The sequence below is a fragment of the Poecilia latipinna genome, unplaced genomic scaffold (genome assembly GCF_001443285.1).
Source record: "Poecilia latipinna isolate Pla-1442-1.1 unplaced genomic scaffold, P_latipinna-1.0 Scaffold980, whole genome shotgun sequence".
Classification (NCBI taxonomy): Eukaryota; Metazoa; Chordata; class Actinopteri; order Cyprinodontiformes; family Poeciliidae; genus Poecilia; species Poecilia latipinna.
In genome coordinates this window covers 288,438-309,919 of record NW_015113596.1, presented here as the reverse complement: position 1 = coordinate 309,919, position 21,482 = coordinate 288,438, and the positions used below count along the sequence as shown (strand labels likewise).

Here is a 21,482-nt window from a genome sequence, read left to right as displayed (position 1 = left end):
TATCTTAGCATTTTATTGTAAAGACGTATCTCATCTGTCTGAGTTAATATTTAACGCAAATGGCTTTAAAGCGCGTGTAAATGCTTGTTCATGGTGACACATCCCAGTTGTGTAAGGCAGGCTTTTAGTATTTCTAATTCAAGCCTTTTAAATGTTAGCCTTTCCACTTTTCGTTATTAGTGTTGAACGTTAAAATGTAATGCTTGGCTGAAGTGAGTACCTCCCCCCGTTTTGTGTGGATATACCGGAGGTCTGAAACGCAGCAAAACACGTCCAAAACGTTACAGGCTGCATAAATAAACAGCTGGTGAGCTATTATGTACCATCGCTGTCTGTTTTATTTGCTTTTCCTGTCCCCCATGTTGGGAGATCTGTTTTTCAGGACCATGTTTTAGGCTGTCACACCGTGACAGATTCAAAACAACAGCGTGCTCTATTTACATTTACATGCTTCTCCTCAGAGGACGGTCTTATGAAGGAGACATGAGACAATATCCCCCCAGCAGCACTGGAAGAAAATCATCTTTAAAAAACGTATTTGTACCCTACACAAACCTCAGTGTGTTTTATCGTGATTTTATGTGACTGTGTTAATTCAATTCAATTGAAAAATGCTTTATTGATCCCAAAAGGATAATATAATGTTGTTTTAACTCAGTTGTTTGAAGAGTTATTGTTGATAGTGACTGTGGAGTTAAATTTGTTTCAAAATTATTCAATCAAATTTTTTTTTTTTTTTTGCAAATACAAAAGTTTTGATTACAATTCTATATATTTTGTTTGTTTGATAATTGTGAAACAAATTTAACAACGTAGGTAACGACTGTGGTGGGCAGGAAAGATCTCCCGTAGGGATCTGTATCGCAACGAATTTGAAGACGCCTCTGACTGAAGAATCATGAAATCAAGAAAACCTTAAAGTTGTCCATTAAATAATATGGAAAGAAAAATATATATTTTTTAAAAAATTGCAGTTGGAAAGAATTCACAGCACTTCACTTTTTACCACGTTATGCTACACTTGTTCCAAATTGTGTTGAATTATTTTCTTCCCTTGAAATTACACGCACAATGCTCCTGTTTCGCAAATTCATCAAAAATAAAATAAATTTAATTTACATAAGTATTCACAGCCTCTGCTGGTTTCCACTGGTTATCGTTGAGATGTTTTGTCAGATTAAATGGAGTCTGGCTGTGGTAAATTCAGTCGATTGTCTTTGCGCCTGTCTCTATAAAACACCCAGAATGAAACCAGAGGAATCGTCTGGCTCATCTCTAAGCCACAAACCTGTGATGATGAAATGTTCTAAAAACAAAAGTTATAAAAATTCTGGATCTCTCAGCTAAATTTTAACCTTGTCGCTTCGTTAAAGTGTACAGTATTTGGATTTTGTCACAATCTCCCGACCAGAAGGTCAATGGGTTTGAAAGTTTAACTCTTGAAGAAATTAGCAACTGTAAATGAGTGACAAAAAGACTCTGTAGGAAAAATGCAAAAGTAATCATCTTTTGAGATACTAGAGAAAAAAGAATAAGATTGGGCTTTGGGCGCTCTGATCGAATCCCTCGAATTCTGCTGTCAAGATACCGACATTTCATTTTGAAAGAAATTTCAAAACAGAGGAAACAAAAATCAGAGAAAAACCTGACGCAGCTACGCCTGTCTGACCAGGCAGAAACGCCACAAGCCACGTGTCCAAAGGTTGAAAGAGGAGCTGCCAGATCCTCAGCAAAATCTGCCGAAACTGGACTTTGTCACTTACTCACTTACTCGGTGTAAAACGAGAATAGAACAGGATTCTCTGATAAGTGAGTTATTTACGCCATGCATTTGCCTGGAAACTGTTGAGTTGGTATATATATATATATATATATATATATATATATATATATATATATATATATATATATATATATATATAATTTTTTTTATTTTTTTATTTAACTTTCTGCCCTGAAAAATCATCTGGCATTCCTAGAAATTTGGGGCAAAAAATATAGATTAAAAACATGCCGCTGTTAGAAACATTAACTCTGCTACAGGTGAAAATTCTGTGAAATATTTATTGGGTTTGAAAAATATATTCTAACGACCCTATTTATTCAATCTTCATAATGTTTTCCTGTGATTGCAGCTGTATTCAGATTGGTGATGAAATCCAATCACAGCTCGGTGTTAGAATAATTCCCATCTGTATCGGAAAGCCTCCTAAATGAAACTGCAGTGGATATGTGAGAAAACTTTTGACTTTTATAAGTTTTAGTTTAAGCTTTCCAACCAACTCGCTTAATTTAGCTCCGGTTAAAACAGAGAGTTTCTGCCCCCTTGTGGTATGAAGGAGATATTTTTCCAATTCTTCTCTTTAATTACTCAGGAAGTTGACGCTATTTTTAGCTGCCAGACCAGACGGCCAGCATCTTCAGTATTAATTATGACTAGTTAAAAAAAATAATATTATTGTGCTTTGTGTTTAACCTGTAACCCTACTCAGTTTCTACTGAGGTTTGTAAAAGCTTTAGGCTTTAATGTTCAGCGGCTTATCGTTTTAAGGTGTTGATAAATTTGAGTCCTGCGTAATCAGAATAGCTTCATTAACCAGCAGATGGCAGCATTGCGATACTGATATGCTTTTCACACTTTTTTTTAAAAGATAGAATCAACTATTTTCACCGATTTTTCATAGGCATTATTGATTTTTTGATTTTGAGTTTATAATTTCAAAATTATATTTTTAAACTAATTGAAAGTTACTTAAAATCGATCATATATTTTATTATCTTTAAAATTGAATACAGATTTTAGTAAAGAGGAATTTGGTCATTCAAAAACAGCAGAGTGATATACTTATCCATTAGTTCGCAGCAAAAAAATAAAAAAATAAAAAAATCTACCAAGCAAAAAAACACAGTTTGTACAACTTTTTGTTGGTCCAAGTATAGAAAATACCAATAAAGTTCAACGCAGTTTGCTGTAATGCCACAGTGACTAAAGAGACTGCAGCTGCAAGGTGTGGCCACAAGATGTCGCCAGAGATCAATTTTTCACAGGAATAACGTTCAAAACAAAGTTCTGGTGTTAATAAATAACATGAATAAATGAATAAATTACAGCCAAAATAAATCAGTATAGATTACCAAATTTCGAACCCTAAATGTTATCCCGAAACCCCTCATTATTATTATTATTATTATTATTATTATTATTATTATTATTATTATTCTGTTTAAAATGTTTTACTGTTGTTGTTTGAGATCGGATTAGTGCTCAGATGATTTTCATGGAGGAAGCCACTGGAAAGCAGGAGAGTGAGGGAGGAGGAGGAAGAGGAGGGCAGAGGGGAAAATAGACACAGCTCACTCAGAGAGGGGTGGGGTGGATTTAGGCTCAGACATACAGCAGACCGGCTGTCCCAGCCAGGCTGCGCTGATCCTTCACTCTCCGCTTTGCTCCCTCCTCTTCATCACCGGCCACCTGCCTCTCCGAGAATAACTCCCGACAGCTCAGGACCGAGCGAGCCTCGCCGCAGACGGGGAAAGGGCGACGTAGTTGTCCCGATTGCATCTCTCCGGCACTTCGCTCCGGGCGCTCTTGGCGACGGGGATTTGTTGTCGCTAACCGGCTGAGGAGCGCTCCGGCTTCTCCCACCGCCCCCCTCCCCAAAACCCCCTCGACTGCCCTCCTACCCTCTACCCTGCCCCGTCCGTCCCCTCAGAAGAAGCCACTTGCATGGATGCAGCATGGCCACGTTCGTCTGCAGGGTTCAGTTTTTAGATGACACCGATCCGTTCAACAGCACTAACTTTCCAGAGCCGACCAGACCCCCGGTGTACACCTTCAGGGAGGACATCCCCCTCATCAACCAGCTAGCGGGCGTCCACCGGCTCCTCAAAGCTCCACACAAGGTAGGATAATCCCTTTGGTAAACAGGGCTGGAATCACCTTCCCTTATGGAAACAAACAAACAAACAAACAAAAAACAAAGCAAACCATGGAAAGTTGGTGAGTTGATCTGACAGAAATCTGTGGTAGAGTATGAGCGTGTTTATGTTTTTAACGTTTGGATGTGTTTGGGGAAAATTAGAGCAGAACCACATGGAGTTTTTGGACTTCTGTTTTTCTCCCCTCCAAGGCTCCTGCAAATAAACTCCAGCAACCAGCATTCAGAGGCTATTTTCAGAACACAAGTGACTCCAATCTGTGGAATGAAACAAGGTTGCCACAAAGCCTTCAGCAGCTTCGAAACACTGCCTTCACTTATAAGAGATTAAATATCCAGGGGCGGTCGCAGGAAGGTTATAAAAAGAGCCGGGGTCACTAATAACCCGATTGCTGCATATCTGTGCTCTGCTCGTCACTCTAACAGGTGGCTGCAAACGCAACAGGGCGACTAGATATACCCCGAGCTGTCCCACTCCTCTCTGGCCCCAAGTGACGGTCCCACTGCTCAGGCGCCCAGCAACCCCAATCAGTCGGAGGAGCGTGTCGGAGCAGGAGAGATGCAGCTTTAGGGCCGTTTTGATGGGGTGAAAAAAAAGATGAAGTTGAAACAAAACGGTGCATTCCTCACTGACAAGGCCGACTGGAACACATGATCTCGCCAGGCAGTGGCTGGTATGACATTCTCGAGGGATGACAGAATCGAGTAAAAATAACATGGTTTCCACTTGATATTGGTATGAACACAGACATTTCTTAGAGTTATTACTAGAGATGAGCCGGTTTCTGATTTTCTTTGAGGTCTGACTGGCAGTTTCTGTTCTGACTGATGTTTTAAAATAACATCAGAACTCAGAGATTCTGCTGCAGGTTCTTTGGCAAAGTTGGTTTCTATTTCTTTGTCAAAGCATGTGTTCCTAAACTTTATACTCATATGTAATTAAGCTAAAAAAAAAAGTTTATTAAAGTGTATGCTCTGAGTTAAAGTATTTTTAGAAATAAAAACAGTGGAAGTTCTTAGCTCTTGATGAACAAGAGGAAAAATATCCCTTTTTAGAAAACACTTGACCTGCCGATCTCTGATTTGGGTTGCATGATATTAGAAGACGTTTTTGGATATATGTGGGATATAGCCACAAATATCACTGGAAAATCGAATTGTCCTGCACAGTATCTAAAATAAAACATAACAACCTACCCAATATTACATTTTGGCTGCTCTTTGTGGTTATGATACTGCAGAGAGTGTATTGGAATGACAATTGTTCGATATATTTCCCAACACCAAGTCAAGTTTGCGGATGATGTGCACAGCAGTTAGAACACATTGAAGGTAACGTCGCCTCGCAGACCGCTAGCAATTTCCTGCAATTGATTTTTTTACTCCCATGTAAATGGTTGATCTTCATGTGCATGAATAGCCGGTCACAACTGGTGTTCCTTGAGCTTAACCCTGTAGAATACCTTGTAGGAAAATTAGAGTAGAGATTAGGGGTGTGTCAATAAATGGCCCAGCCGATAAATCGGATCTGATTTCCTTTACCCTTTCATGCATGAATTATGTTCCTTTGTGTCAGGATTTTTTTTCCAATTTTTTTATTTTATTTTCTTAAGGCATTTAGTAAAAAAGTTTATTTTATTTTATTTGTTTTAGGTGATCAGTTGTAATTTTCTTCAAATACAAAGTTGTTATTTGAGAAATACATCAGTAATATTGTTCTTCAGGGGTTAGGTGATGTCACAATATATATTTTTACCTGCAAGAATCGTCTACAGTAGAAGTGGGGACCGGGTCAGTTCCATGCTTTTTTGTCTGTCGGCCATATTGGATTTAACAAAAATTATTTCTTGCATTTGCAGCTTATGGCCAGAAGTTGACACTGTATTTTATGATGCATTACTGTCCACTTAAGTGGTCTGTGTGCATTTATAACACAAAAATCCACAAGAAAATTATTTTTAGATAGCTGTCCACTGCAGTGACCATGCATGAAAGGGTTAATTTGGGGACTTCTGTGAGTGGTCAAACGTGAAGCCGATCTTTTCTACCTCCTTAAGGTCTAAAAATTAGTCACTGTACTCTGAGAGAGGGTTGGCTGATAGACCCACCCAATGGGTCATGCCTTCATGTTCACATTTGGCAGTAGTCACCCCACTGTTGTTCTTTCTGTATTTAGCAACATTTCAGCAGCAGCAAAAAAAAAAAGAAAAAAAAAAGGCATCAACCAATCGGCAATTCAAGCTTTTTTTTTTAAAAAAAATTGCTGATTGATTAGTGTCTAACCTCGCAGATATAACAATCTAACAAAAAAGTCACATAAAACACACTGCTAAACCTTGAAGAAAGCCTTCAAGTAAATACTTTCAATAGTACAATGTAATCCCAAGTGGTCAATCTTGTCTCTTGTGCATAAGCTGTAGCAGCCATCTCTAAGCTAGCTGCTAATGCTGACCAACAAGTGGGGAACTCTGGTGGTGCATTCTCTGGCATCTCATTGAAAGCTCGTTGTACCGTACGATTGCATGATGGAGAATTTCATTGGTTTTTACATCGTAACTCTTTAGTACCTTGGTATCGGTAACCGGCCGATGCCCAGAACTCACCCAGGCGAGCCATCAAAAGTGATGCAGACCTTATTATACGCCCACTTACTTATTTTCACATAAGCAGACAGTAAAGTTTAAATTGAAAATCAACGGGAGACTCGGGGAGTTTGAAGTTCTGCCGCATGACCCCGTCGGCGAGCCAGCACTCGACAGCAGAATGGCTTTTTCCAAAACCAGTGGATCTTGTGCTGCCCGATCCTTAAAAGCCACAAAACAAATGAAAAATAGCCCACAGCACAGAAAAGCTTATGATTACAACTTATGCAAGGACAGATGGTGCAGTCTGTGTTTGTGTTTGCAATTTTATTCCCATCACGGAGGAAGACCGTGTGCTATGGCAACTGGATATTGTGCTTAGATTATAGGGATGGGATGGAATCGCTGCTCTTTTCCCCGTCGCTTAGTCGGGATCCGAACTTTGGTGCTTTTTAAGGATTTACTCTGGAGATAACATGGGAAAATCTGAAAAATGACACTTTTTTTTAAGTGATTTGTTTCGCTTATTGGGTTATTTCTCAGTCTTATAAAGTGGCCTTTTCCTCTCACTGTACCTAAACTTCCTGAACTTTTCTCCCTGTGTTATTATGCTGTGATGGGAGAATTCTGCGCTCGACTGGCTCGGTTGCATGTAAAGTATAGGTCACTTGTCCCAGAATTCCTGTGGCCGTGGCCTGGATCCTTGCGACACTTTGTTCTCCTCACTTTGGGCGCTGTGGTTTTCCTGACCTCTTCCTCTATGTCCTCTTCCACCTCTCTGACCAAACACAAGTATAAACACACAGCCCGGGTTGCTAGGGCTAAATCGGAGAGCCTTGGATGTGTTGCTTGGTCCAAACTGCTCTTTCCCTTCTGTCAGAAGAGTTCGGATAAATCATCATCAAAGAGAAACACATCAGTGGACGGGTTTCGGTCCGCTGCAGCGGTACTTTTTTCATATCTTGTACCATCACAACAGCAAACTTTAGTGAATTTCATTGGGATCAAGGTAGAGTTTACGCATTGTTTTGGCCACAACAGCTCAAACTGTCATGTCTCACGGTGGGGATGGGTTCGCACGTACACCTGAACGTAACATTTTCATTTTTAAAGTCGACCCTCAAAAATGATTTTCCTGTTGCAGATTGTTCTTCGATTACACACAGGTTTGAAGCTCTCCACTAATGAGGTGACTTCTGAAGATTTTTATTAAGAATCCAAATGTAGCTCAAGGCCCTCCCCAAAATGTCGCTCCCCTCATTTGATCAAAATAAATGGGCATTAAAGCTAAAAATTGTGGGAGGAAAAAAAAGACTTTCACTGTAAACAAATTGAAAATTGTGCGTTCTTGTCTTCCAAGAATGCACAATTGTTACATTATTGTTTTTGTTACATTGACACCTGCATCACCCGAGACAAGTTGTTTATCGGAAGAGACTGGCTTTGGCTGACGGTGTATTGGGAAGTTGAGCAGTGCGTTTCATTTATGCGTTTGTCCGCCAAACAGTTTCCCAGTAAAATGCGCTGAAGTGTGCAGACGTACTGCCACACAACGCGCCCCAGGGGCATGAATACTTTTGCAGGATGCTGCATACTTTTACAATAAGGAACTCCCTTCCCCTACAAAAAACCCCCAAAACAAAACAGTAAATCCTGCACTTCAGAGCTCGACTTTTATTGAATTAGCGAGTAGCTCTTGTTAAAGCAGCCCTCAGAGACTTAATGGCCACATGGAAAAGCCCTGCCCCCCTACGCTCTTTATAGAACAGAATCTCCTGCGTCTCTAAAAGTCGCCGGCTAAATTACGTAAGGGCATCTATAACTGTCGACTCACAGCGATCATCGGCAGGCTGGGTGTTATTTTAACATGGAAGTAATTACATCCCGCCCCTCTCGCCCTCCTGTCTTTTCTTTTTTTCTTCTTCCTCTCTTTGCTTCACTCCTTCTGGGAGAATTTGATTGAATGGGTGTAAAGCAGATCGGTCACTATGTTCCTCTGGCCCCCGTTTTGTGGAGCCGACTCTCTTCCGTCTGCAAACAGCGAGTCTTGTTTTTGTTACATTAGTACCTGCATCACCTGAGACAGGTGTTCATAGGAAGAGACTGGCTTTGGGTGCGTTGGGAACTGAGCAGTGTGTTTGTGATGTTTTCTTGATCTTGTTATTTGACAGATTATGTGACATAGAAGAGATGAGGGAGGTCGTGGGTGCTGCGGTGGATGATGTAGGAGTTTTGAATCCATCAGAAAATGATGGAATTATAAGATTATTATCATTAATGCATCAAAGCATAAAGTCTCTGCCATATTTGATTTGCAGACCACAGATTCCAGTAGAGATGCTTCTTTCAATAGGTCAAAAATCAGAATCAATCAAGTAAAATTTGATTTGATTATTATCTGCACTTGACATTTTCTATATAAATTTTTTAGTCCACCTCCCCCCATTCATTAGGGCTTTAAAACTAAGAACTCCCACTATTGCATTTTCTTTTTTTACCTTGTTTACATAACCTGCAAGTAATTGCCTTTTTGGATTAAAAAAAAAGAAAAAGGAAAAAAAATAGAGAAAAAAAAACAAACAATTGAAAGGTCCAAAATTGGAATAATCAAACCTTTAAAGAAAAAAAAAAAAAGAGATCAGTTATAAAAAAAAAAACCTGACCGGTGAATTTCTGAAGAGGTGAAAATTAAGGTGATGTTGGAGAACGACTGTGGAATGGGATTAAAAATGCTTTTGTCTAATTCCCACTGCAGCAAAAAAAAAAAAAAAAAAAACTAGGGCAGTGGGACAGGACATGAAACCCCCCCACTTGTTGTTTCCACTCCTTTTGTCCCAGTCCTGGTCAGATTTACCAGTTCTCACACACATAGACAGTGTGAACAACAATGGTTTCAGGTTTGGGATTAACTGTACGTGGATTCACCTTACCGCACTGTGCTGTATCTGATTTTAGACATGAAATCTCAGATTTCTCTTTCATGAAGCTCCGCAAACCAGGATCATTTTGGCCATAGAATAAAATTCTGACACTTTCTGTAAACAACCCGTAAATATTATTTTTGTTGAAATGTGCAGAGAAAACAATTTATAAACTGCTTCACTTTTTTTCCATTAACACTGACCTAATGTTGTCGTGAACACCAACCTCCACCCCCCACAACCCTCTAAAAACATGGTTTTATCTGAACATGATGCTAAGCTAGCTTTAGCATTCTGTGTCCCTGTTTTTATGCTAACTTTTCTTTCGTAAAAATGTTCTTTTGCAATCCTATGCTTCTTTTGTGTTTTGCTACCTACCACTGTGTTCTTTGTTTGAGAAAATACACAAATCACAGGTGTTTAGTTGGCCAAAACTAAACACCTAAACACCCAAACTATCAGCACCAATGAATAATGACAATTTGTTCTCTTTTTCATTTTCTACTGTATGAAACAACAACAGCACAGTCCTGTTGCAGTAGTGTTTGAAAAATATCTGTAAATGCAATGGTGTTGTTGAAAAATGTACAAGTTCTAACTATTAACTGGAGAGCCAGTAAAAAAAAAAAGCACCTTTTTTTTCTATGAAAAAGGTTTTCGATCTGGACATGTCAAAATCAAACAACAACATGCTAACGTTGGTCTATGTCCTGGTTGTGCCCCCATTTGACTTGAGGTCCTTGTGGACTCACCCACCCTCTACGCCCCGAGTGCACGCTTGCCTCAGAACAGAGTAAATATAGCCAGGGTTATATTTATGCTGCGAGTCCGTCCGACAGCCCTGTCCCGTTTCTGCGTGAAAGGGAGGGACGGACAGACGGGGAGCAGGAGTAGGTTTTGCCCTGGTCACAAAGTGTCATCAGGCCACTCGAATGGTCGGCTATGGAGGTGTGTGTGTGTGTGTGTGTGTGTGGGTTTATTGGCGGCACACCTAAGCTTGTGATATTCCCAACGATACCACCAACCTGCTAAATACCGATGGATGACTCCTCTGATCTCCAAGTCAAGTTTGTTTGTATCGCACATTTCAGCGACAGACAACCCGGTTCAAAGTGCCTTACAATGTAAAAAAAAAAAAAAAGTCATAAAGTCATCAATTATGAAACAAGCAACAAACATTACATTTTATCAAACGTCAACATCAGAATCATCAAGCAAAGGCACATCAAGTTGATCAAAGGCAACTCTAGACAGTGTTTCAGCTGTTTTCTAGATTTTTCTTCTGGATTTCTGGTGCGTAGAAGCTGGATGCTGCTTCCTCATGTTTGGTTCTGGTTCTGGGGTTAGCAGAACCAGAACCAGACGTCTGGAAGGTTTTGATACGAACGGCTTTTAACCAGGAACTACGGCGAGACACTCCCAGGCTCTCCGCTGCAACAATGACGTAAGCTGCTTTTTGTGAGTCTCCGATAGTTGTTTGCACCTGCTCCCAACTTGTGACTGCGTTCATAAGAGATCCGCACTGGTGGGGTGCAGATATGTGGCCGTGCACCTGGCTCCAAACCCAGCACCAAAACACAGTCAATCTTTTGACTGTGTTATTTTTTTAATTTTTTTTTTTTTGCCGATTGAACAGCGTCTGGGTGCGAGATCAGAGTTTTTATTTTATATATATATATATATATATATATATATTTTTTTTTTTTGTACGAGAAACAGAATGTGCTAACTCGTATACATGTGAGGAAGGTTTTGAAACCCCTTGCGCCCCGTTCACAGATAAAAATGCTGAATCTTCACGCCTAATACGAATTTAAACAAAACTCAAGTGTCACATTTCCCGCAGCTGGTATTTACATGCTCTAAAAGCTGCCCCTTCGCTCTGTGTTCCACTCTGGTTTTGGTTTCACGTCCCTGCAGCTTTTATTACGAGTTAATTCCCTCAGCAGCTCCGCCGTGATGCCAAAAGCAGATCCCCCACCGCCGCAAGCGGCCGCCGCTCCTCCACCGGCAACTTGTACACGGCGTTTGTTGGAACCAATAAAGCGGCTTTATTTCAGAGGCTCACATTGTTTCTTCTCATTCAAGGGATGTGAAACATAAATACACGCAAGTAAGTGACCGCTTGAAAAGTGGGCCCTGTCGTCTGCGTCAATCACCACATGGGCTTTACAAGCCTTTTCCGGCGGCCGAAAGCGAGGTTTGAGTTGAGTTTAAATGGGCGCCACGAGATGCTTTTGGTTGTTTTTGGTTCGATTTCTGTCTTTCGTCAGGTGTTTTTCATGACGACTGTTTCTTTCTCGTGTCCTTGCAGCTCGATGATTGTACGCTTCAGCTGTCCCACAATGGGACCTACCTGGACCTGGAGTCCTCGCTGGCCGAGCAACGGGACGAGCTGGAGGGGTTTCAGGCGGACGACGCAGGGTAAGGCCTCATCGCCGCACCGCAACGAGTCAAAGCCTCTTCCGCCACTCTGCCCCTCACAAAACATGTCCTCCGAGTTCCTTCTTTTCTCACATAACGAGCAGAATCGCAAGCTGCTGGATGTGGATTTTTTTTTTTTTTTTTTTGGAAGCACAAGTTCATGGAAAGTATGAAGCACTCTGTAAAGCAGGTCAGATGTGCCCTCCTTTCCAGAGCAATAACTCTTCTCTCTGTTTTTTTGGTTTTCTTTTTCTTCTTTTAATAAATGACATACTGGCCTTTAGTGTAGTAAAAGAAAGAAAAAAATCAAAACTGGAAGGTATAAAGGACAGGTTGTGCTGACACTAAATTGTAGCAAAAAAAACAAAACAAAAACGTGGTCACGTATATCGCTGTAGTTTTCCAGTTTGTGCTTCTGTTTAGAGCCAGGAGAAACCTCTCCCTGGAGGCTTCAGGATTTGCTATAAAACCTGAAACTATGAGAACATTCGTTACCATTTGCGAGGGTATTAATACCCACTGAGATTTTCCACACTTTGTCACTTGCAACCACAAATCCAATGTAATTTATTAGGATTTTATACTCCAGACTAAGAGTCAGCAACCTTTTACAATCCGAGGAGTCATCTTTTTTTTTTCCTTTTCTCGTAATCAAACGGAAACAATCCCAAAAAATTAATATTTTGATTAATATTTTTTGTTTGTTTGCTTTTTTCTTTCTTTTTTTTATACAACTGCAACAGGAAACCTGTTTTTATGTTTCAATTCAAGAACAATTTCACTCCTATTTTTAGGTTTAACATATAGAAAAACATCAAACCTTTACAAAAAGAAAATAAATAAATATGTTTAACATATTTACAAAAAATACTGCAAAAAATGTGTTAATTTATCTTTCTACTAATGCTGTTTTTCTATTGTGTTTATCTTTTGTTTTATTTAAGCCACATTTTTGTTAAATTAGTCTGACTCTGGTTAGTGGATGAGTGTCAGGTGAATGCACGGCCTTGGGATTAATAAAGTTTTCTCAATTTGAATATCATAGCAACGAAGAGCGAGATTTATTAGAAGAACTTCTGCACAGACATTGCCTGAAGTCATTTTGTCTTAGTATATATTTTAAAAAAAAGTTCAGTTCTTTATAATTTTTGGTCAAAGCCATTAAGAGTCAAGAGTATCGCAGCGCTGGCCTTCTCCCATCTGTTGCCGTGCACTGATGGTCAGCTGGCTCAAAGACAGCTTACTTCTCTTTCTTTTTTTCTTACAAGAAAGAGAAATCAAGCTGTTGGAAATCTTCCAGTCGTGATCTAAGCATCGTAATCTGTCAGCGTTAGACTCGGTTTCACTCAATGTTTTCATCTTCATTAGAAACGATGACTATTACAGATACATCTGCCTTCCAAAGACACGTGACTAGGAAACATTTTCAGAGTTTTGTTATTGTCACAGCCCCGTTTTCAAGACCAGCCAAACAAATCATGTCATTTTAGCATAGTTAGTCTTAATAGCTTGTGTTTTTTTTCTCTCTCTCTATAATTGGAAATAGTTTGGTGAGGTTAGGAAGATATTCAGTGACATAAAAATAAAAAACATTGAGCACACTGTAGGAAAAAACAAAAACAAAGTGATTTTGTCTTGCTTTCCAGTGTATTTCAGTACATTTAAATTAAGACATTAAACTGACAATTTACTTTTCAGCAAGACCCTGGACCTTGTTTTAAGTCAATCATTTATTAACATTGATAATAAAGTTCTAGTTTCACTGGCAGATGCCTTCACTTATAACAAGACTTTTTTCCCCCATGTAATAAGTTTAGAAATCTGTCAGGGGAGCTAGTACTTTAAAAAAAAAATCAAATTAAGGAATTATTGACTTAACACAAGCTCCTATATCTTACTGGAAAGTTACTTGCGAGTTAGTACACCTGAAATGAGACAAAACTAAGATATTTGCACTAGAAACTACACATAAGATACTTCGTAAGCAGCAGTACGTTTGAAAACCCGAAACAATCATGAATGCGTTTAACCACGTTTGCTAGCTTAGCTAATTCCTAGCTTAACAAGCAACCCCTGCCAACTTTAGCAAATTAATTAAACCACACTTTAGAGGAACTTTTTTGTTGTCTGGTTTTGTTTTTTGCGCCTGAAGCGTGTTCCCGTTAGACCCCTGAGTATCACATGCACACACACACACACACACACACACACACACACACACGGCAGCTGCTAATGGGGGGCTGTTTGTGTGCGGTTGGGACATTGTGTGTTTGTGGAGAGTTGAGGTATGTTGATCTGTTTGGGGACGGCGTGGTCGGTGCTGGCTGTCCCCCCAGATGAGCGATGTTCTTCGTGTCTATTTGTATGCCTACTTGTTTCCATGTGTACATTTCTTAGTCCCTGTGTGCCCACGTGTCCAGAGGACGGACAGGTGAATAATAATTTGTATGATCACTCTTTAAGATGGACACTTTTTCAAATTTGTAAATTGTTCACAGTCAGTGACTTTTTTTTTTAAATCTGTTTATTTTATGGTTTAATTTGTGTTCTCTAGTTTAAGATCTCGTAACTATTTTGAAAATCAACAACATGTGGCGAGGCTAATTCCTGATTGGACGTGGCTCTTTGTTCAGCTACGTAATGGGGAATTCCAATACCTGCGTTTGACAAATCCCCGTTTTATATTACACACACAACGCGCGCAAAAAATAAATGGTTTTACCTTGATTATTGTCATACTAAATATTTCAACTTCTAAGATGGATGGAAGAAGGAAATAAATACCCCTTTGGCCAGAGAATTGCAGCTTCTCATACATGATGAAGCATTTTGGTCACCAGATTTTCACTCCGAATTTTCCCACAAGTCAAATATGCGTCGGGACTCCAGCTGTGGCGGGACGCCGCTCACCGCAGCTCGCAGTAAACAAAGTCCCTTCACGGCACGGACAGCTCAGCGTCCGAAGGCCTGTGAAAGAAAATCGCTGTGAGATTATGTCGTGCTCTGATCTCCTTCTGAGCTGTTTTTTTATTTTTTTTTAATCTTCCTTTGTACCAATTAAAACATTAAAAATAAATCTGAACCAGACTGAGTCTCTGATCTCTAATGCTGCATTTTTTAAATCCACTTTAAGTTTTTCTACGCCGCATTATTGTTGCTTTGCTAACATAACAGAATATAGAGAACACTTTGACAGATTGTGTTGATATTTTCCTTCACTTCCCAGCTGATAACAGAAATCTGTCTGCTCTCTTCTTTATATTTTGCTTCTCTGCTTGGTTTTGCATAAGTAGCGGCACTGCAGCAGCACACACTGTCAGAGCGGTGCTTTCCCTGCTTTTGTTCGATTTTATCACGTTGGCGATGGAAGACACTGATTCGTCCGGAAAGATCAGGGGATGTCTTGCTGAGTGTGTATATGAACGCACATCAACATGTTGGCATGCAGAGGTTTATTTTTTTTTGCGTGTGTGTGTGTGTGTGTGTGTGTAAATGTTTGTTGTGTCTCCTTGCGTTTCTGCTGTCTAATCTCCAGGTTCAGATGTGTATCAGTATAGGGGCGCAAATTTGATGCAGGTCACTGTCTGTCTGCAAAATACAAAACCTGTCGCTTCCCACACAGCAAACATAAATTATTACATGTGTCCAAAAAAAAAAAAAAAATCAATTTATTTGTAATTTTTATGGTTGATTTGTTTCCCCCTCCACTGTTTCAGGTCCAGAGGGAAGAAGCACAGTGTTGTTTTGCGGACCCAGCTGACCGTCCGTGTCCACGCCTGCATCGGTGAGTGCTGCATGATGAGCTTCTGCTTTTGTGTGAAACTCTTTATTTCTCCTGACGCTCTCACACACACACGCACACACACGCACACACACACACACACACACACACACACGCACATCATCTGAAACACCGACTCCTAAAAATACACACATCACACCGTGTGTTTGAGGTACTTTTAAAAGCCTGTAAAGCGCTATCATATGCGGCGTTGATTAGTGTGTGAAAACTTCTGTAATTTTAACATCATTTAAAAAAAAAAAAAAAAAAACTGGTTGTGAACTGATTTAAATTGGCAGTGAAACCTTTGAGGCAGGTGTGATCTCACTGCAGCTCACCACTCCTTTTACTGTAGAGTTTTAGAGAATAGAGATGCACAAATCAAATATTGGTGATGTCATATCTCCAGTTCCTCTGTAGCTTTGGCTAACTGTTAGCTACTGATTTTAGCTGTTTTGGATGTGACTCACAATTAGTAACATTCGAATACAACTGGGAGAAAGAGAGACTTAAAATCTCTTTTATTTTTTCCAAATCCAGAGGAAAGGATTTAGTTGGCATTTTAAAGTTCCTTGTAACTAGTAACGCTTTTATTAGCACCCTTAGCACCTGTTAGCTACTGATTTTAGCTTTTTTGGATATGTCTTTAATAAACACAATCAATGACAATCAAAAATGGTTGAGACAGGAAGAGTTAAAAATCTATTTTACTTTTCAAAACCCGAAGAGAAGGATTTATTCAATATTTCAAACTTCTCCACGATTAGCGATGTTTCTATTAGCACCGTTAGCTCATGTAGCACTAAACGTCAGTTGCTATTTGTATTTCATGGAGATTGTAGACCCTTACATATTCAGTTAATTTCAGAGGACAATGTACAAATTTTCTCCATTTCCAAACTAAAATTCATCCATTTTTTATGCTAGCTAATTAGCAATACAAAAACCAAGCTGGCAGATGTCAGGTGGCAGCGAGGGGAGTAAAAATGTAACAACACAAACTATATAAATAAAGGAGATGGAGAATCCCAGGTGGTTGTTTAGATTTATTGTACTAAATAAATGTTCAAGTATGTGCCACTTTCCACAATAAGGTTTTGAATAATGTTTAGGAACGACACTTTGACTTTAAATTAGAACCAAAATGCTGCTCTGTAATCACGAAGGATTCCGCAGGTTTTCACTTTCTTTCTTCCTGGTAAACGCTTCTCTTCTGCTTCCTCCATGACTGGCCAACATTCTCCGTGCCACTGATAGCCGTGCTAAATCTGGATCACAGAATCGCTCTAGCCAATTGGCTGAGAACGTGACGAGGTGAAAGGTCGCTCCAAACCGGGGCGTCGGATGTCGGGGAGAGAAAAGTTGCTCATGTAGGAAAATAATAAATATTTGACATTATTCAAGGAGATTTTTTTTAAATCCAGTTGAACAAGCTGCATCAAAATTATGAGACTGATTTTAGAATATTAGATATTTTATGCGTTTTGCAAAGTCTAGTAAAAATGTCAGATTCGGTTTCTGTACGTATAAACTCTGATCCCATAGGTTTACAACGGGTCGTAACCGTGCACAGATAAATCTCTCTCACGCTGGAAAACCAATCTCTGGTCTCTTCTGATAAAAGGCTCTTCCTTATAATATTTGATGTATTATATTTTTGAACGGCTTCAGTAAATAGCAGTCTGTGTTAAAGCAACACTGAATATCAACCTAAATGGTTGAAATGTATTTTTTATGACATATAAAAAAAAATACATAATAAATGATTAGCTAAATGTTCCATGGGATAATTGTTGTAAAAATGTATTTAATAGACAATTTATTTATTAATTTTGTTGCACAAAAAATAAAAAAATGAGGCTGATATTAGTGGAGGTGAACAGATGCAGGATTAGCCCCGCCTCTCGACTTTAATGGACGATTTTGACAGCTAAAGTTATTTCATGGTGATGTAGAGCTGGACAATAAATCGGTAACAATATTTATCGCATCAGACGGATCAATAGCAGTAGAGATAATTCTCGATAATTGACCTGAAATCCGATCCAGAATCAGATATATCAATTAGACATTTATTTTAATTCATGGTATATTTAATTAATGATATGCTGATGCATTTATTATTTTCAATTTTGTCCCTTTTAGCTCTCCATATAATGAAACCTGTATGCTTGTCATGTTGCAATAAACAAACACTTTAAACGAGCCACACAGATCCATTCACTCAGCAGATCTTCGCTCATTTGACTTTCTGTAATCCCTCTGACTCTTGACCTTGAAATCCCCTCGGTAGCGGTCAACCGACTCTCCGCTAAATGAAAAATCTGTCATGTCCAGATTGTTTGCGTGGGGAGGACGCTCGGTGGTCGCTGGGCAGACGATTGCGAGCCGTGCGTTCGGGTTCGGGTTAAACGACTCGTGCGATTGGTTGTGCCGTACGAACGGTTTTCCACGAATCGCCTCAGCTCCGCTTGCCGTTTTTCGCATCGATGTCGGACATGAGGGAGAACCTGCGGCCTTCCTCGGTGCGCCGCTTGTCTCTTTTCATACGTGTGAGAAAAAACAAAACAAAACAAAAAAACAAACCCACAGCATGACTACGGAAAACACGGCTCTCCTGAGAATTTCTTAGCACTGCCGTGGAAAGATCAAATTACATGCAGGCTTCCCTTCTTGGGATTAAAGAAGCTCGCTGGTGTGTGTGTGTGTGATTGTGTGGCAGTGTATGCGTGAGCTAATGAGGTTTTATGTTGTAGATGAAAAAAAAGAAAAGAGGGGAAACAGTGGTCAGGTCAGCAAAACGGCCAGGTTCATTTTTGGGACAAACTCCACTCTGCATACAGAAAGAGACGCTTTTCGTCCCACGAGGGAATCTGGCTGTTTTGTCTTTTTCACGCAGGCGGGTATCCGATATCCAAGGTGTCAGCTTTAGCTTAACCAGGAGCTCATTATTTTTCCTCTTCAGATTTATACCCGTGTACGCTCTCTCCTGTTTGAGGTTTAATTTTAGTTGTCTCTTTCACAGCAGGGTTGTTGTGCGTTAGGAGGGTGTAAAGAGGTGGAATGACGCCGAGGTGTTATCTTTAGAAAGCCTTGACGGCACAGAAACATGTAGAGCTCTGAACGTCAACACGTCTAATGGCTAGACGCAGGAGGAGGCTTTAGGGATCCACTGGAGTGAGTGTGTGTGTGTGGGGTGGGAAAAATGGTGAATTGTTCCTTTTTGTCACCTTCTCAACGTTGAACTGCGTAGTCAACGTCAGAGCTTCAAGTTAGGAGAAAGAAAAAGTTTGGAAAAGGGTAAACGTAACAGAAACAGTGGGGAAAAATATATTTTTTTGACATCAGCATTCAGTGGCTTAAAAATAAAATAACTTTAAAATAAAAATAAAAAACCCACAACACCATCCATGCTACATAAGAAAAGTGTGACATAGAATTTCGTAGATATTATTAGATATTAGATACTATTATTCTTTTTTTTTTAAAACAGTAAGCCAGAGAGGACAGATTAAAAACAAAGATTCAATAAAGTGTGAACTGGCTGCAGACTTTACCAGTTCACACCAGTAAATTCACCATTTGGCTTCCCTGTCTTTCAAACCATCACATATGGAAAATGATTTATTTGTAAGGTAAAGTGCTTCTGCAAATTTTCCTCCAAAATGGTCAATGATTCTGGGTCTATGTGACTGATAACTCCCACCTGCAGGGGTCAGTATTTCTTACATTTCTGCCTAATCCTTACTTGATGTCCAGTTGTTGTCCATGATCGAGGAACAAAAAGTCAAATTTTCGTCCTTAATTAGGGCAAATACTGCAAACATTTCTTTTAAATATTGCTAAAGTAGCACCAGAAAGTTTGTGATTTTTATCCATGTGTGGGATGCTTCACTGTTATTAGTAGTGACAGACACTACATGCTTCCATGCTTGGATTAGAATATAGAACCTAATTCATCTATTAAAAAAATCTTATCAGGGTGCTGTGGTGGCGCAGGAGTTAAGCACAACCCACAGGCCTCAGTCCTCGAGTGGCTGTCACAGGTTCGATTCCCGGCCTGGTGACCTTAGCCGCATGTCTTCCCCCTCTCTCGTTACCCACTTTCCTGTTAACTAACTATCAAATAAAGGCCAATAGAGCCAATAAAACCTTTAAAAAAAATCTTATCTGTGACCCATCTTTTTTAAAACACGGCCCAAAAAATTTAGATTTTGTTTTTCAGCTGCTAGCTTAATCTAAGATTGTTTGTGCTCAGCCTCAGCTTTATTCATGATTTTATTGTGGCTTCAAACAAAATGTCTTGACAGCTGCCTTTAACTCTGCAAGATTGTCTTAATGAAACGTTGGCATCGTACGGAGTGCACCGGGTGTACTTTACTTGGTTGTTTTATAAACTTTAATTTGATTAAGCTCCACATCTGTATTGACGTTTTGGTTATCGATGGTTAGGAATTCTTCAAGTTGTTAGTCATTTATGTTTGTGCCCTCGATTTTCGAAGTAGGTGGAAGACTGCTTGCACAGCATCCATCCATCCATCCATCCATCCATCCATTTTCTGCCGCTTATCCGGGGTCGGGTCGCGTGGGCAGCAGCTTCAGAAGGGAGGCCCAGACTTCCCTCTCCCCAGCCACTTCTTCCAGCTCCTCCGGGGGAACCTCAAAGCGTTTCCAGGCCAGCCGAGAGACATAGTCCCTCCAGTGTGTCCTGGGTCTTCCCCGATGCCTCCTCCTGGTGGGACGTGCCTGGAACACCTCACAAGGGAGGTGTCCAGGAGGCTTCCTTACCAGATGCCCGAGCCACCTCAACTGGCTCCTCTCGACGTGGAGGAGCAGCGGCTCTACTCTGAGTCCCTCCCGGATGACCGAGCTTCTCACCCTATCTCTAAGGGAGAAACCCAGCCACCCTGCGGAGGAAACCCATTTCGGCCCCTTATATCCGTGATCTCGTTCTTTCGGTCATGACCCAAAGCAGAACACCACTCGAGTTCAGATCAGGGGGGTTCCTCCCAACCATGCCCCTCCAGGTCTCACTGTCATTGCCCACGTGAGTGTTGAAGCCCCCCAGTAGAACTGCGGAGTCCCCAAGAGGGGGACTCTCCAGTACCCCCTCTAAGGACTCCAAGAAGGGTGGGTAATCTGAACTGCTGTTCGGCCCGTAAGCACAGACAACAGTCAGAACCAGTCCCCCTACCCGTAGGTGGAGGGATACCCTCTCGTTCACCGGGGTAAACCCCAACGTACAGGCGCCAAGATGGGGGGCAACAAGTATGCCCACTTCTGCCCGGCGCCTCTCACCGTGGGCAACTCCAGAGGGGAAGTACTGCTTGCACAGCAGTTCTCATTTATTCTGTACCCATAATGCATCACTGCAGAGCTAGAGCTTGTAGAGTGATGGTAAACACTTTAAGGTCTACTAAAGTCTTGGATTTTTTCTCACTGAAAACATGGTCAATGTTAGCAATCGTCAAAATAGTCAACAGCTGTAAAACTTAAACCGTGAGTGAAAGGTCTGTTCCACAGCATCACCTCCTGAAGCTCACAAACTGCACAGAAAGGTACAAAAACAATATTTTTCCTGTTGAGGTTGAAATAATATGTTATAATACATGTGTCATTGACAGACGGTGGGTGTCAACATGGTTGAAATTAACGTTTAGCCTTAGCTTCTGCTAAATATCACGTGGCGTAGCGTTAGCAGGAACTAATGTTTATGATCGGCGCTTCAGGGTTTGCACAGCTAACTTTGTAGTTAGTGATTCTCACCATGAACATTCATGACTGTTCATCATAAACACTGTCAGATGAACAAGCAGTGAGAAAAATTATCTTCATC

The 21,482-nt window shown here is 40.4% G+C and overlaps 1 protein-coding gene across 3 annotated transcripts in view; it reads left to right on the top strand.

The window, feature by feature from the left end:
- Window positions 1-3,355: 3,355 nt before the first annotated feature.
- Window positions 3,356-21,482, top strand: part of LOC106958354 (FH1/FH2 domain-containing protein 3-like) — an 81,698-nt gene continuing 63,571 nt past the window's right edge. The window contains exons 1-3 of one of the 3 annotated variants that reach the window (XM_015050209.1): window positions 3,356-3,903; window positions 11,756-11,865; window positions 15,582-15,649. In XM_015050209.1, the coding sequence (XP_014905695.1) occupies window positions 3,739-3,903; window positions 11,756-11,865; window positions 15,582-15,649 (343 nt within the window). In that variant the 5' untranslated portion in view covers window positions 3,356-3,738. The remainder of the gene's footprint in view (window positions 3,904-11,755; window positions 11,866-15,581; window positions 15,650-21,482) is intronic. The other 2 variants (XM_015050210.1, XM_015050211.1) reach the window with 2 other exon arrangements.